The 16741-nt window shown below is 34.8% G+C and overlaps 1 protein-coding gene, 1 long non-coding RNA gene and 1 pseudogene across 2 annotated transcripts; 2 read left to right on the plus strand and 1 right to left on the minus strand.

Annotated features, from left to right (window-relative positions):
* The first annotated feature begins 878 nt into the window (after window positions 1–878).
* LOC117923156 (protein DMP6-like) lies at window positions 879–1606 on the plus strand. The gene is given in 3 exon segments (XM_034841394.1): window positions 879–1182; window positions 1185–1223; window positions 1226–1606. Coding segments are annotated over 3 exon segments (630 nt in total). The 3' UTR covers window positions 1513–1606.
* A 651-nt stretch (window positions 1607–2257) lies between these two features.
* Window positions 2258–4379, minus strand: LOC117922928. The gene is made up of 2 exons (XR_004652581.1): window positions 4138–4379; window positions 2258–2501 (listed from the first exon to the last, which is right to left on the minus strand). It is a non-coding gene; the product is annotated as an uncharacterized LOC117922928 (long non-coding RNA).
* A 1220-nt stretch (window positions 4380–5599) lies between these two features.
* LOC117922840 lies at window positions 5600–9982 on the plus strand (annotated as a pseudogene).
* The last annotated feature ends 6759 nt before the right edge of the window (window positions 9983–16741 follow it).

Below are 16741 nucleotides of genomic sequence, written 5' to 3' on the forward strand. Positions count from 1 at the left end.
AGGGACAGAATGTTCTCCTGAAGGCCTAGTAGCCAGCCACATGCGTCCAAGAAATGAAACAGGCCCATGCGGATAAGCCCATTAAAGTGGGTTTGGCTTGGGCCTGAAAAGCTTTATCCTATAAGCAGTAAGCATAGAAACAGATGACCCTGGGCAGCTCAGCTTGGGTCAAAAAAGCCTAGTTTGGGCCTTGGTCAGTCACTGTGATTTATATTAACATATTGAGATTACTTGAAATTATTGTAAGACACTTAAAAAAATTATCGAATTAAGTGAACCATGTTCTCGACCCTTAATGATAATGATATATGAATCACTTCAAGGAAAGCATCCATGATTGGCAATGGGAATCTTAAAGAGGGTTTTTATGCCTGCTTACAGAGGAAACTAACAAATACAGTGGGGAAAAGCACAGACCTTCACCTTCAAAACCAGAAAGATTAAAGCAAAGGTTTCTCTGGAAAACACCCCCAGCTCCTTTTTGATGCTTCTAAGCAAGAAAGTTCTCACAAACTTAAATCCCTTAGGGAGCCAAGCTTCAGTAAATGAATCATCTCATGTACACATTTGAAAACTCTTGAGAATGTCTTCATAAAGATCACAAAAGCTATATACAAATTATTGGAGGCCACCCCTGCAAGGTTCTGTCGGTAATCAAAACAGGACCAAACTATTACTCCAGAACTCTAATGAAATTTGTTTTCCCTTAATTTCAGTTTCTGTTTCTTGCAAGGCACCACTAAACCGCCCTTCCCTCCCTTTTCCCCCACTCAAAAGCATCTCTTTCCACTGCTTATAAAATACAGCAGTTTCTTACATGGAATTAAAAGCCCTACAGGGATTGAAAGAAAGAGGAAGAAAATAAAAGGTTCCGGGTCATGGAGTTTAAGGTTGAAGATGAGGAATCTTGGCATCTCAATGACCAGAAAGTTACTCTGCTGCAAGATATGCCGAGACCACAAACAGGACAGAGAACTCCAATACAAATGGCCATTAGCCAGACATTTCAGAGCACAGCCCATCTAGCTAATCTTTTACCTACTGGAACGGTTCTCGCTTTCCAATTTCTATCACCTGTTCTCACAAACAAAGGTGAGTGTGACCCAGTCAGCCGGTTCATGACTTCCAGCCTCCTAGCCCTTTGTGGCATGTCATGCTTTCTACAGTGCTTCACTGATAGCTTCAGGACAATAATGGAAATGTTTACTATGGGTTTGCCACCTTCCGGGTTTGTGGATCATTGATGGGTCAGCCACTCTCCCACCTGAACTTGCAGCAGAGTATCAGTTGAGATTTATTGATTTCATCCATGCCTTCATGTCAATACTTGTTTTTGCAGCCATTGCACTGTTTGATGAGAATGTGGTGAATTGTTTCTACCCAACACCATCTGATGAAACCAAGGAGCTTCTCACATCCCTGCCAGTAGGTATTGGTGTCTTTTGCAGTATGTTGTTTGTTGTATTCCCAACCCGACGCCATGGAATCGGCTTCCCTCTCTCTGCTAATTAATAATTTCTTTGTTTACTTCACATATATACACCTCCATTCTTCTCTAAATGGTAAAACTCTACCCATTCAAATCTACATGTAACTTTTTCCCTTCTATTCTCCTTTGAAGTGCAGAAACAATATCATTCCTCACAACTGAACAGTTATCTTAGTTGGATGTGACTCCTACATGGCCTTGAGAGCCATAAACATCATATAGTAAGAATTAAAACTTACAAGATAGGATTCGGAGTATTCAGTGCAGAAATTAAAGTATGCATGTAGCTCACTATACTGTGATTTGTTTATAAAATAGAGAAAAAAATGACAAATTTATGAGGGAGAACCAATACAAGTGTTCGAATCAGAAAAAGAGATGTACGTTACCATTAGGAAATTATTAACAATAATTCAAAATAAAAAAACAAGAATTTTTTGCATCAACAATGAAATCCATGTCAATTCAATGCTTTTTGAAAGAAAAAGAAACACAAACTATTTTGAAAATTGATTAGCTGTTTTTAGTCCAATTTCAAGAAAAAAATAAAAGAACAATCACAACTAAAAATGAACAGAATTTCTCATATAGAAAATCTGGTAGAAGTATACACCATGAAAATGTCCAGAATATTTCTTTCTTAAAAAAATGGAATTATTTTTTGAAACGCCCAAAAGATTTGTTTCGTGAGATTTACTGGAGACCAACCTTTGTTGAACTAGCCAAAGCATAGAGGATAAAACTGGTGCTGAGGGGTCTAAAACATCATTAAGTTGTGGAATACCCTTTTTAGAAATTTCCACCATTTTCAGAATGCAAGGAACTTTATTAATTAGCATGAACAGGCTTTACTGAATCAAATATGGCAACTAGGAAGTACTTGAGAGGCAAGACCAGGCTACATCCACTATGCTGTCCAACACATGAGATTGATCTTTTCCATGGACCACTGCACCTTCATTCGAATATAAAGAGGCAGGAATATGCGGTGACTTCCGACAGACACCAGGGTCTGTGTATTAGAAATAGCTCAATGACACAAAGGTATCCAAATACAAGATGAAATAAGACTCGTGCCATCATAATAACTGTTGGGTTTAGAAAAATATCAAATAATTGATCCCTGGATCTAACTAGAGCAAATAGAGTTTTTCTGTATATTTAAAATAATATATTTATTCATATCGTATATAACTCTGTGTTATGCGTGCAGCACATTCTGGATTAGTAGAGCTTCATTCTGAACAGGATACTAAAATTTGAAAATAATAAGAATCGAGCAGTGTGGTGAATAATAATATGCAAAAAACTATAAATGCACACACACATGGACATGATTCAGATTTTCTAAATCTTTAATGACTGCTAGATAAAAACTGCTGCCTCAATCTCCACAGAACAATCTTCTGTTGTTTCCATTTGGAGAATTTGCTATACTTTGGGAGTTAATCTGCTAGATAACAAACCCTAAGGTCAATTTGTGGAAAATATCCATGAGAATATCATCAACCAGCATTGTTTCTCAGTATAGACATAATGGCATGGCAACAGTTCTCAGAAAAATGAGAAGTAATTTTCTTATGTCAAGAAGCAATTGAAGTGATTGCTTCTTGTGATGTAGCATTACTTTGAAGAGAAAATGAAAATCAACCAAAATATATTGATGATGATAAATCAGGCAAGAAGATGGAGCTGATATTTCAAATAACAAGACAAGCAATAATTTTTTTTATGGTCTACCAAATTATCGCAATACTCTAAAAACAACCAGCAAAATTCACAGGAGAGTGATGAAAAGGGTACTCCCCTTATATATAGTTGTGGAAGGGTTCTCAGAAGCTTCACTAGGTTCATTTCTTGGTCGTTGAAGCTGATGTTTCTTTTCCATTAGTGACTTAGTCTGCACACTGAAATCCCAGTCCAACTTCCTCAAGTGTGCTTCCATTCAAATGTGAAGATATTTGACAAGAAGATTGAAAAACCCCTCTATAAGATCATAGATTTTAAAGAGCACATCATTTAAAACTCGAACATTCGGGCAGACCCATTCTTCTCCATGAAGCTTTAAAAGTTTTATAACTGAGCCTAGAATATACCCTAATTGCATCAGCTACTACCAATGTATCATAAGATTCATAACTTCTAACCGAAGGACTAACGTCCCTAAACCCCTTTTTCATCTTAATGAACAAATTTTAACAAAATTGATCAGGAATATTTGAACTTGCAATTCTTCTTAAGAAAATTATGGAATTGGCTGGAGGCTCCAGGTTGTGGAGTTTGACCCGATTGAAAAACTCACACCAAAGAACCTGATCCAAATCTTAAACAGAATGTGCTTGATTTTCTACTATGTCAGCCCAATCGAAGTACATGAGTTAGCTGTATACGAGATTCACGAAAACGGACCAAAAAAATCTGATGCAACAGTTCTAAGACAATCCCAAACACATAATTCTGCGAAAGAAATCAATTTATGCTTTGCTGTTGTCTTGTAAAAACACAGAAATTCTCTGCAACATAAAGGAGTGCTTCATGCCCAATTCTCAGGAACCAAACATATAAATAAATAATAATAATATAATAATAAATCTTTCAAATAAGCTCAAATCGCAAGTAGGATTAGAGAATATTCCGATTGTACGGACCTGTGTAGGAGGGGCTCACGACCGTGATCAGAAGAATGCTACACTGCGCCAGAACGATAACATCAATCCCAATATTCCCAACCGAAGACGAAAATCAAAATACAGTCGTCTTCTTCGGCGTTGTTTAGGTTGAGGAAGAATGATAAATCGAAACGCAGCGTTTTGCAGGCAATCGACTAAACGCGTGTATTATGCGCGACAGCCGCTCCAAACGCAGAATTATTCGACAGAGCTTGAACATTAATTCATCCCGAATAATGGAACCATACGAAAATTATAAATAAACTTAATCTGAAAAAGGATTTTAATTGAAAATTATAAAATATGAAAAGGTTAATTAAAAAATAAAAAAGTATGAACGCCTTGATACCAAATTGACCTAGAATTAATAGTTTCTAAAATTTCCAAATTCTATAAGATACGTATATCTTAAAATATTATATTATTTAAATAAAATATAATATATCTAGATATTAAATCTAGTGAAAGATATTATGAGATTTTATTTATTAATGAAATATATATTATTTTTTAATATTTAAAATTAAAAATTATATTATTTTTAATATAAATTTTTTCTTACCTTTAATAATATTCATTATTCAAATATTTATACTTTATAACTAATTTTTTTATAATGTTATTCAATATATAAAATAATATATATATTTATATAATAGCACATATATTAATATTATTCTATAATGTATTTTATAAATATTCTTTTTCCATTTTTAAATGCAGATTTTATTTTATTTTTGTAAAATAAGTGATATAAAAATAATAAATAAATAAATTTATAATAAATGGGTTTGATCGACCTATTAAAAGCCTTCACAAAAAATTTCAGTCTCCTACTTGAAAAAATTCACTAATTTATTTTTCGTGGCAACGGTTAAAAGACAGGATCATGACCGATCTTATGATTCGAATGCTAAGTTAGAAAGAATGATGTTACACTTCGTCAAAAATCTTTTTCGATTTTTGTTTATTCGTGAACTTGGCGAGATACCAACCAGAACTTTTTCAAAACTAAGGGTAATAATATTACAGGGAAGAAAATCCCAACCAGAAAATAGAAACGATAAGGAAAATAGCAGATTACGATTGGACAAGACAAGCCTTCGTCAGAGGCCTTTCAGTGGAGATAAGATGGGCCCCACCTTCCGCCATACCTAATCCAGAGCCGTATGTAAATATCGCCCACTATTATTGGTTGCCCATCTCATGAGTAACCAACCACATGTGAGATTCCTAATTCTGATCCTCATTAACCGCTGATTTTGACAGTTATTTATCCGTGATTTATTTTTAACGTGATCAGGTACTGTGATTTTATTTATTACAGTGGGCTACACCGCAGGAGATTAACGTCGGTTCAATAAATCCAAAGTTTATTACTTTACAAACCGTTCCGCTCGTCACTTGAGAGCCACTCAAACAGTTCTTGTGTTCTCCCGCTCAAGATAACGTTCTCGGCGTAGGATAACTCGCTGTGGACGTGAATAAGAGCTCAGTGTACCTACCAGAAGCACATTTCGTTTCGCTATCTCTCTCTCAGAAAACATGGAGTCGAGGGTGTTGTCCGGCGCCACCACCATTTCCGGCCTCGTCCGGCTCCGTAAGCCGGTGAGGGACACCGTTTGCTTCGCTCCTGCCAGACCAATCGGGGCTGTCGGAGACGGCGGGAACCTCATATGGGGGAGGCAGCTCCGGCCAGCTTTGATCCTGGAGAGCGCTCCAGTCGTCGGCATGACCACTGGAAAGCGTGAGATTCTCCGGCCGACTATGGCCTCCACGTCGTCGCCCGCCGAAGGGAGCGATTCCGCCGGGTGAGGTCCGTTTCCTTCGTTCTGACCCGGTCGCCGACCCGTTTTGAGTCACCCGACTAATTTTTTTTCTGACCCGTTGTTTTCTCAGGGACGCTAAGATTGGGTTCTTGGACAAGTACCCGGCTCTAGTTACGGGGTTTTTCTTCTTCATGTGGTAGGTCATCACCGTTAACAACTAACAACATCTACAATTCTCTTCAACGGTCAGAAAGAGTCAAAATAAAATGGTGATTCGAATCCCTGTTTCTGGGTGTCTTTACCAAATTGTACATTTTCAGGTATTTCCTCAACGTTATATTCAACATCCTCAACAAGAAGATCTACAACTACTTCCATATCCTTAGTAAGTATGGCTAAAATTCTTGGTATATAAGAGCTTATGACGGTCCATCTGGGGGCATGGAATTGATGAAAGTTAGTTTATGGTGGTCTGTGGGGTGTGTGCAGTTTTGTATCGGTAATTCATTTGTTTGTTGGGGTGGTCTACTGTTTGGTGAGCTGGGGCGTCGGCCTTCCCAAGCGAGCTGTAAGTCCACTCTCCAACCCCACCATCTCGTTGTCTTAATTCATTGTTTATTTCTGTAGTTTATTTTAATCAATGCAACAACATTAGAACAATAAAATAAGCCGTTGCTGTTAATGTCACGTGAGATGGTGATGATGAATGTGGCCTGTTGGCTGTCGAGGACGGCTACCTTGTGTACTCCATATGTATATGGGTTGGGTTGCACTGACTCTTTTAATTGGTGCAGTTTTAATATATCTTTGATTTGCCTATTAAGAAAATTCCATGGCTGCATGAGGGAAACCACAAGCATTGCCCAATAATACTAATAAGCAAAGTAGGTAGATAGATATAATTACATGGTTAAGCTGATTGGTTGATCAATGAGCAGCATGTATGTGACATACTGCTGGGAGATCTTACTATTATCCTAGGCATTTTATTATCATGAAATTTTCCAATTTTCCGTTGGTTCATTAAAAGTATGAAGGAAAGGGAAGCAAATGCTGAAAATTTGATGAAAAATGGAAGAGGTCTTTAAGCCATTGGTTTTTTATTTGGCTTTTGGAAAGAATGACAGAAAGAGGAAGCCTGTTCTTTTCTTTCCTTACCTTTAATTTAATCGATATCCCTTCTTGTCTTTATTTCTTTCTTTTTGAGGACCAAACGAGGTTTAAGATCAGGAAATTTATGTAGTTGTGATATTACAGGGTCTTTTTCTGTAGAAAGCCAAGATTGTTTCTTCTGTATATGATGATGATGACTTGTAGCCCTTATTGATTTTGGGAATGACATGCGACTTGTGGTTTTCTTTGTAGCCTATAGACTCAAACCTCCTGAAATTGCTCATCCCCGTTGCTGTATGTCATGCTCTAGGCCATGTGACTAGCAATGTCTCCTTTGCAGCAGTTGCCGTCTCTTTCACCCACACAATCAAAGGTGACAGAAATCTATATGATTATACAGTGTTATAGAAAAGCATTAACTCCACTATTGTCCAAGCATGTTATTTTCTTGTTATACAGTTTACACTACTTAAATCTCTGTCATCTATAATGCTTTTATTTTGTTTCAGCTCTTGAACCCTTCTTCAATGCTGCGGCTTCTCAATTTATACTAGGACAGTCGATACCCTTAAGCCTATGGCTATCTCTGGCCCCTGTTGTTCTTGGTAAACACTCCTCTCTCCCTGTTAATGTAGTTTGTTTGTTTCACGCAAGTCGACACATTTTTAATCTGGATATCGAATTATCTTCAGCTATGTGGCTCTTGCCCTCTAGGGCAGGACTTTGTATCGGGATAGGTGGAAAGTTTACTTGGTTTTGATATGAACTTGTGAATTCTTATTCAAAGCTGTTTTTCAGAAATACTTGATTATGACAGTGTTTCCACCATTTCATGTGATTTTAACTTCAAAATAAAATGCAGGTGTGTCAATGGCATCATTGACTGAGCTATCATTCAACTGGACTGGCTTCATTAGTGCTATGATTTCTAATATCTCCTTCACTTACAGGAGTATCTATTCAAAGAAGGCCATGGTTATCTTCTATTCTGCTCTTGACTGTTTTTTCTTTTTTCTGGTCTTGAATAAAACACACATAGGTGGCAATAGCTTGAGCAGAGCTATTTTCCTCTGTACCTCAAAAATTCTCCTTCTAATGAATGAATGGGTTTTTGCAGACTGACATGGACAGTACTAATATCTATGCTTATATTTCCATCATTGCTCTCATTGTCTGCATTCCACCGGCTCTCATTGTAAGTGCAACATGATTTGAGATCCTTGAGGGTTTTGATTCCTAAAACTAAAATAACAGTTTCCATACTTTCATGTCTGATTTTACAGGTGGAGGGACCTCAACTGATGAAGCATGGCTTTAATGATGCAATTGCTAAAGTGGGTCTAACCAAGTTCCTCTCAGATCTCTTTGGGGTGGGAATGTTTTATCACCTCTACAATCAGGTACATTATTTTTGGGGAGCTTCAGTTGTAAACTAACGTCTTGTGGATCATAAGTTATCACTATCATTCTTTTTCCTCTCGATGTTATTTAACAATCAAAGTTGAATAATTTAATTCCTAGTTTCATCCCTAATGACATTATGTATTCAATAAGGGTCATCAAAAAGTCATGTGTTGAGATAATAAAATTATTTTCTGCTTTTTGAATTCTCAGCTAGCTACCAACACCCTGGAGAGAGTGGCACCTCTCACACATGCAGTTGGCAACGTCTTGAAACGTGTTTTTGTGATTGGTTTCTCGATCTTGGTCTTTGGTAAATGTTCATCTTTTTTCTGTTTGATTTGCCTATTGCTGCCTTCTCCCTAAACATCATATGCCCAGAAGATATCTAACAACTTACTTCTCACAGGTAACAAGATTTCAACGCAAACTGGTATTGGAACATGCGTTGCAATTGCTGGAGTGGCAATGTACTCTTTCATAAAGGCCAAGATGGAAGAGGAGAAACGAGTGAGTTTTGTTCTGCATTATAACCTAAATTCAGTCAAAATTAAAATCAAAGATGGTTTAAAAGAATTTAAATTTTTGCTTAGTTTGTTGCTTATATGCAGCATTTATACCATGAACACTCAATTTCTTATGCTCCTTAGCTTGAAAATTGAAATTGCTCCTTTGCTGCTTCATTTAGTCATCTGTAGTGAGATAAGTCATCCCTGCTTACTGGATGATTTCTATCCAGTAAGGATCCATTGATTAGGTGAGCCTGAAAAGTGATGAGGGGGCTTGTGACAACAGAAGGAAATCTAACCATTTTCTTCTTCTTCATCATGACAAAATGATACTGTGTTGTTTTCCTAGCTCTGTTACTTGGTACCTTGTATGGAATTACATTTATAGGATTTTGAGACAGTCTCAAGTTCTATTTTTGAGCTTTGAAAGAGGACATGGGATGCCCCCTTTCTGTGGCCTTTTCCCCTTAGTGTGCGGTTCATGAGGGGGTGTGTAGGTCTGCGTTGGGGTTGGGGTTGGGGTTGTATTTTGAACCTGGAGTAATGACACCCTGGTAATCTAGAATAGAATAATTCTTTCAAACTTAGAGCACAAAGTGAGATGTGTCTTCACTTCTTGTTAGTTTTCAAATGCTTCTGCTCAGAAAGCACCGTATACAATCCATAAATTAGCACAGCCTTGTACTTGATACGAGTGGCAATTTCTTTTGCAGCAACTGAAATCAGCATGAGAGGAATACGATCATGGACATGAAGGGCATCTTCGTGGCTGTAGATTTGAATTATATCCCCTTCCAAAGAAGAAATGACAATCAAGTATCCTATCCTTGTGAAGTTATTTTTTTCATCATTTTCTTCAATTCAGAGTACAAACAGTTGCTGATTTGCAATCACCTCATGTTGAATGCAAATAATGTATCACTTGGCTCTCAGACCAAGCTTTTTATGATCGGAAGTTGTGCAAGGAGTTTAGCAGAATATGTGAGGATTACATATGTGAATAGTAGATTACCAAGGTGGTGTTTTTTTTTTGGGTTTTTGTCGAAAGTAATTTGTTTTCAGATTTAGATTGTTTATTTTTTACTTTTTTATAACTTATTATAAACTTTTTACCAAATAGAAAAAATTAAAATATATAGTTTTTTTAAAATAAAAAAATAACATATTAATTTTTCTTTACTTTTTAATATTTAATGGAATAAAATATTATAAAATAAACATCTTAATATTTAATATTATTAAGTATTAAGGTTTTGTTTAGAATTAAGTAAAAAAATAACCACCACAAAAGTCATGTCTTGAACTTTTCACTTCATGCTCATTCCCTGAATTCTTTTATACAATCTCATGGTTTTAGAAGCAAGGTAACAACAGAAAAGGGATAAGTAAATGCTGGGCTTGTAGTTGGAAAGATGTGTATTTCAAAGTCCAAAGCTTGGGTTCTTTTTGTCTAAAGTTTATCCAACTTTCTTCCTTATTCTCATTTCCGCTAGCTTTGGTATTTGTCCAAAGCAAGGAATGTTCTTAAAATCGTTTTCTGTTTTCTTTTCTTTTCTTTTTTTTTATGAAAAATAGTTTTTTTTTTTTTAAATATGGTATTTTTTAGGAATGTATTTGGTTATTTTCAGTCGTTTTTATTTTATTTTTTAGTAGTTTTAAAATTTATTTACATAAATATAAAGAATAGTTAAAAATAAAATATACAAATAAAAATTATTTAAAAAAATATAAAAAACAAGTTGAGATTTTCAAATAGATTTCTATAAAACATAAAAGAATCATTTCTAAAAATGTTCCCAATGTAGATTTCAACACCTTTGATCCATTAGAGCCTTGCCCATCATTGTGATGTCTATATCATTTCCTAGGTATAGTGCTTTGCTTGTTTGAGATATTAGATATATGCCTTGGTGTTTTCTTTTCTTTTCTTTTCTAAAAATTCTTGAAATTTCTATTGATTACTTTTTTTGGTTGATGGCTTCTTTCAAATTTAAAATTATTATGGATTAGATTAAATTTTGGATTACATTTTATGTCCTAAGTCAGTTTTACTTCACTAAGATGTAGGAGACTTTTGCCCTTAGTGTGCCTTAAGCGTTTAAAACTATGATAACAAAGAAGGTGATCAATTCTTTCTATTGTCCAAAATACTAAGTCTTTTTACATAATAACTCTTGTAAAAAAAAAAAATCAGAAAAATAGCTACTACGATTTTTTTAATACTTCGAGTATCGTCGCCATGGATCAACTTACGAATTTGTCAATATTATAATAAATGAATCACTTTTATTTTAATCCTAAAATGAAAATAATATGTGAATTAACTTTGATGAAGTGAAACTAAGTAGAGAAATTAAATTAATAACAAATGAATATTAATTTTTAATTTAATTGATTCAAGTATGAGGCTTTTCACAATCCAACTCAAGGTATAAAAGTAGAGAGAATAATGGTTTCTTAAGTAGCATGATTTGAGATCCTTGGGCGCTTGTGATTAACTTGAGCTCTATAACTCAGAATTGGATTTAAAAACTTTTTTTTTTTCTTTATAAAACCAATTCTTAAAACCATCAAATAAATGAGATTGCTTTTCAGTGTAAGGTTTGACTTTTAACTCTTCCTACCTTTTATACCTTTATTTTTTGGGCAAATAACGATAAGGGATACTAGGATAACTAATGATCAAGAGTTACCAAGAATTTTTGGTATTAAGTAATAACATATCGTATCATTCCCTAAATTAACCCATAATGATAAGATAAAAAAATTAATAAATTATAACTCAACCAATAATTAATCTTATTGTTACGATAATTTACCAATTGTTCCTATAACTTTAGGTTTTTATGTTTCAAGCCTCAAGTTGGCTTTTTAACCTCTCATAAGGATGATGTCACATTCACAATCCATAATAGAGTAAAAATCACAATTTGAGTCAAAAGGAAATAAAAACAACATTAGAAATATTAGGCTAATCCAACCTATGATAATCACCCTAGAGGGGGGTGAATAGAGTGAATCTTTTCGCAAATTTAAACAAGTGAATGCAAAAGACAATTATATGCAAGTATATAATAATCAATATATAGACAATTGCATATAAATTAAAGAGTAGGGAATAGAGAATGTAAACACAAGAGTTTATAGTGGTTCGGCGCAACCCGGCCTACATCCACTCTCCTCTAACTTCAATCCCGAGCTTGAGGTTCCACTAATTCAAGGCTTCCAAACCAAGCTTTCAAGCAATACAATTGGATTATGGTTCCAATTCACCCTCTTGGACTTTTGGTTCCAATCACCCTTTACACTTCTCAAGAGATATCCCATTCTTGAACAACTTCCTCTCAAGGATTTACAAATAAAAGATCTAACAAAAATCCTAACACAAGAACTTTAAGCTCAATCGATACAAGAAAATTAGGATTGAAAGGTGCACTAAAAATATGCAAGTTTTAGAACAATGGTGCACTAAGAAACACTCTTCCAATGCTCAAATATAATCAAGAAATGTTTGGAAAGGTTAAGCTCATGAAACAATGAATATTAGAGCATTTTTATAGAAGAGAAAAGCTAAACTAGCCATTTGGAGGTTCGACCGATCGAGGTAGGGGTCGACCGATCGAGTTAAGGGTTGACCGGTTGACTAGCCATTAGTATTTAATGCTTGGCAGGCGACCGTTGGGTCTCAACCGAACCTCAATCGGTTGAAGTTCAACCTTGACCGGTTGAACAACCGTTCTAGAAGAAAGAGAGTTTTTTGCACCCTCGACCGGTTGAGTTGGGGATTTACCCGGGCCTTGACCAGTTGAGCTGTGGGTCGACCCGGGCCTCGACCGGTTGAGCTGTGGGTCGACCCGGACCTCGATCGGTTGAGCTTGCGATCGACCGGTTCCTCACCCGGTTCAACCAGTTGAGCCATTTTTTGGCTCAACAACCAACTTTTTCAACTTAAAACCTTTTAAAACAAGTTTGAAATACATTTAACACAAGGTTTTAGTTGAAAACATGAAATCATCCAATTCTTAAAATATTTAAAACAAAATAACTATTGGATGATTTTGGTGCATAAGTAAAGAATGTAATGCATGAAAATCTTAGTGCATCAACAACCTTACAAAAAGATCTTATGAAGCTTGGGCCTTGAAAAACACTTCTCTTTGAGGTGGTCTTCTTCTTCATGGTTTCTCATTGACTTGATTTGTCTTTGTGATTGCCATTTTGGAAATCGTCTTGCCTAATCACACTTGAAATATAGTCATCAGTTCTAAATCTTGTTTTGTTATCATCAAAATCAAGACTAACCAAACATTGGTTTCACAAACAATATACTCAATAAAGAAGAAAAAAATAAATCAAAGTTCTCGTCTTCTTCCCTACAAAATGTCAAATTTTCGAAAGATTTCCAAAAGATTTCCTAAATTCTAGAACTAAAAGATTTTATATAGTAAGTTCATAACATAACAAGTAACGCACTCTTATTAGTTGCTTATCACAAAGAAAAGTCATAAATGACTCAAGAAAACTTTAAAAATTACAAGTTCTAAATGAGTATGATGCATTTTGAATTAGATTGAGGATTTGGAACTCATTTTGATGTGTCTTGGAGTTCAAAATCAATTACCAATAGTTATGTTTCTATTAACTCAAGGGTTCTCCTAGTCAGGTTTTGATGATAACAAATCATGGTTAAGTGACTAATTTGTTTGAATTGTAAAGAATCTCAGGTATAAATTTGGAAATTCATCAAATGACCAAATGGATACAAGATCGAGACATTTGAAAGATTTTTAATCATAGGAAACAAATGTAAGATGAATGCATGGGTATACTTAGGTTTTACATTTCTTTTCATGCATATTTGGAAAACTCGGTTTATTCTTTAAAGTTATAATTTCATTAAAAACCGAGTTTTATCAAATGTACTTTAGGCAAAACATTTCAAAATTGACATGTTAATTTACCTAAAGACTTTGTCTAAGTGTTAGAAAGGAAAATAACTGAAAAAGATAGGCTTTCGGGGCTAAAAGGCTGAATCGGTCGAGGCATAGGCCAACGGGCTCAACTAACCAGAGAACCGATCAATCTGTTGCCCTTGTCTAATCGATGAGTGTCAAAAACACTTTCTCTCATCCAGTAACCTTCTCTTCCCGGTTGAGGTACCCTCCTTTCTAGTTGAGGTCCGATCGAAACAACGGTAACCTTCCAAAGCATTAAATGCTCCAACGACTATTGAACTGATCGACCCCCAACTTGATCGGTTGAAGCTGCTTTTTGTTTTTCTTGGCTTCCGATGTTAGAAACCTATAAATTGAGAACTCCACTTCATTTATGACATAGAGAACACTTGCAATCAATTGTCTACCCACTTGTTATTGCATTAAAAACTCTCATTTATTTCTTGGTGCATTAAATCTCCACTTGCATATCTTTTAGTGCACCCTTGTGAGTCATCCTAGTTTTGATTTGTATTTGAGTCATTATTGAGCTAGGTCGAGAGAAGATCATTCTTGTAAATTGAGTGTTAAGAGTCTTCAAATGTGTTGAATCTTGAAGAGACTGTGTAGGAGTCCACTGGAGCTGGAATCCAAGTGTAAAGAAAATTAGAAGTTTGGTTGTAACTTCAAGTTAGTAGAACTCTCACTTAGTTAGGAGCTTGAGGAGAGTGGATGTAGGTAAGGAAGTGTCGAACCACTATAAAATCTGAGTTTGAATTCTCTAACTCTATCTCATTATATTTGCTTATATTGTGTTTAAATTAGTTGTGTTGAAAAAGTTTTTGAACCAATTCACCCCCCCTCTTGGGTGTTTTTCTTATTAGTCTTTATTTTCTCAATTTCAAATCAAATTTGAACTCATAAGTCAGAGAAAGATTAACAAATTTGAAATCAACAAGGTGAGTTTGAAATTCACAATAAATAAGGAGATTTCCTAAACTAAGAAAGAAAAATTAATATAAATTTTCTTCATTCTTTAACTTCAAAAATGATGAAATTTTAGTTTAAGAAAGACTTAATAAAAATATTATGAGAGGACACCAAAATTAAGCACATGAGGTTTAAGTGGAAAGAATAGATCAAGAGTCCTTAAGAGGAAAGTTAAACATGGATGCATGTTTATATATATAATTAGAAAATCAAGAATGAATCTATTTTTATTTTTTCAAAAACGTTTTTTATCCTAAAAGTGCTTCCTAGAATCATTGTCAAACAAACTCTAAATACCATGCCAAAAATGGATTTTGTTTTTTGATGCAAACATTCGAAGAATCGTATTAGCCTTCCTCACATCTTGAAACTCTCACAAAGTTTGTCTTTACAATTTTCAAATTCAAAATAAGATTTCCATCCCTTCACGCGCTAAAATAGAATTCATTGGGAGCATGTGTGATGCTCTATTGCATATGCGAAGTTCAATCAAGGTATATTTATTAACTTTCATTTATATATGTATATAATTATTATTAATTAGTTTAGGAGTTCTTAATTTTTTACTTTATTATTTTATTATTTTTAATTAGATTCTATATTTACCTAAAACCTTTTAGAAAAATATAAACATATTTTTTAACCCAAGGGTTCTCTTAATCGCATTTTAATGATAACAAACTATGGTTAAATTGCTAATTGGTTTGAATTGTAAAGATTTCAGGTGTTAGTTTGGGAAATTCATCAAATGACCCAATGGATGCAAGATCAAGACTTTTGTAATACCTTTAATCATAGGAAATATATGTAAGATGAGTACATGAGTGCACTTAGGATTTTCATATATTTTCATGCATCTTTGAAAAAACTCGATTTATGTATTAAAGTTACATTTTCATCTAAACCCGAGTTTTATCAAATGAACCCTAGGAAAAAAGTTTCAAAATTGATACATTCATTTATCTAAAAACCTTGCCTAAGCATTAAAAGTAAAAAAACTAGAAAAATATAAGTTTTCGGGGCAAAAATGGTGAACCGATCGAGGCATTGGTGAACAAGCTCAACCAGTTAAGGTTACTGATCGACCGGTCTACCTTTTCCGATTGAAGTCTAATCGAGAGATGCAAAAACTTTATCTATTTTTCAATAGCATTTCTTTCTCGATCGAGGGATGTCTTCCCAATTGAGGTTTGGTCGTGGCATAATGGTCACCTATCATGCATTTACTGGTCGACCCCCAGCTTGACCAGTCGAGGCCGTCTTTTTGGCATTTTGGCTCCCAAGGCTAGAAACTTATAAATTGAGAGCCCCACTTTATTTATGAGAAAGAGAACACCTGCATTTATTTGTTTACCTAATTGTTCTTACCTTAAAAAAGCTTTCATTTTTTTATTGGTGCATTAAATTTTCATTTGCATATTCTTTAGTGCACTTTTGTGATGCATCCTAACTTTGAGTTGTATTTGAGCTATTGTTGAGCTAGGTTGAGAGATTTGAATTTGTCATTTGAGTGTTAAAAGCTTCAAGTGAGTAGTGACTTGAAGGGATTGTGTAAGAGCCCATTGTGACTGGAATTCAAGTGCAAATGTGTTGGAAGCTTGGTTGAAGCTTCAAGTTTAGTGGAACCCTCACTCGGTTAGGAGCTTAAGGAGAGTGGATGTAGGCAAGAAGTGCCGAACCACTATAAATTTTGAGTTTGCTTATTCTAACCATATCTATTTATATTTATACTTCTTTTGCTTAAATTTGTCATGTTTGAAAAAAAAAATTTTAAAACCTAATTCATCCCTCCATTTGGGTGTTTTCTCTATTAAGATTAACTTTTGTTTTCTCCATATTTAATATATCAAATCACTCTTGTCCTAAA

This window comes from Vitis riparia, chromosome 10, assembly GCF_004353265.1.
Source record: "Vitis riparia cultivar Riparia Gloire de Montpellier isolate 1030 chromosome 10, EGFV_Vit.rip_1.0, whole genome shotgun sequence".
Lineage (NCBI taxonomy): Eukaryota > Viridiplantae > Streptophyta > Magnoliopsida > Vitales > Vitaceae > Vitis > Vitis riparia.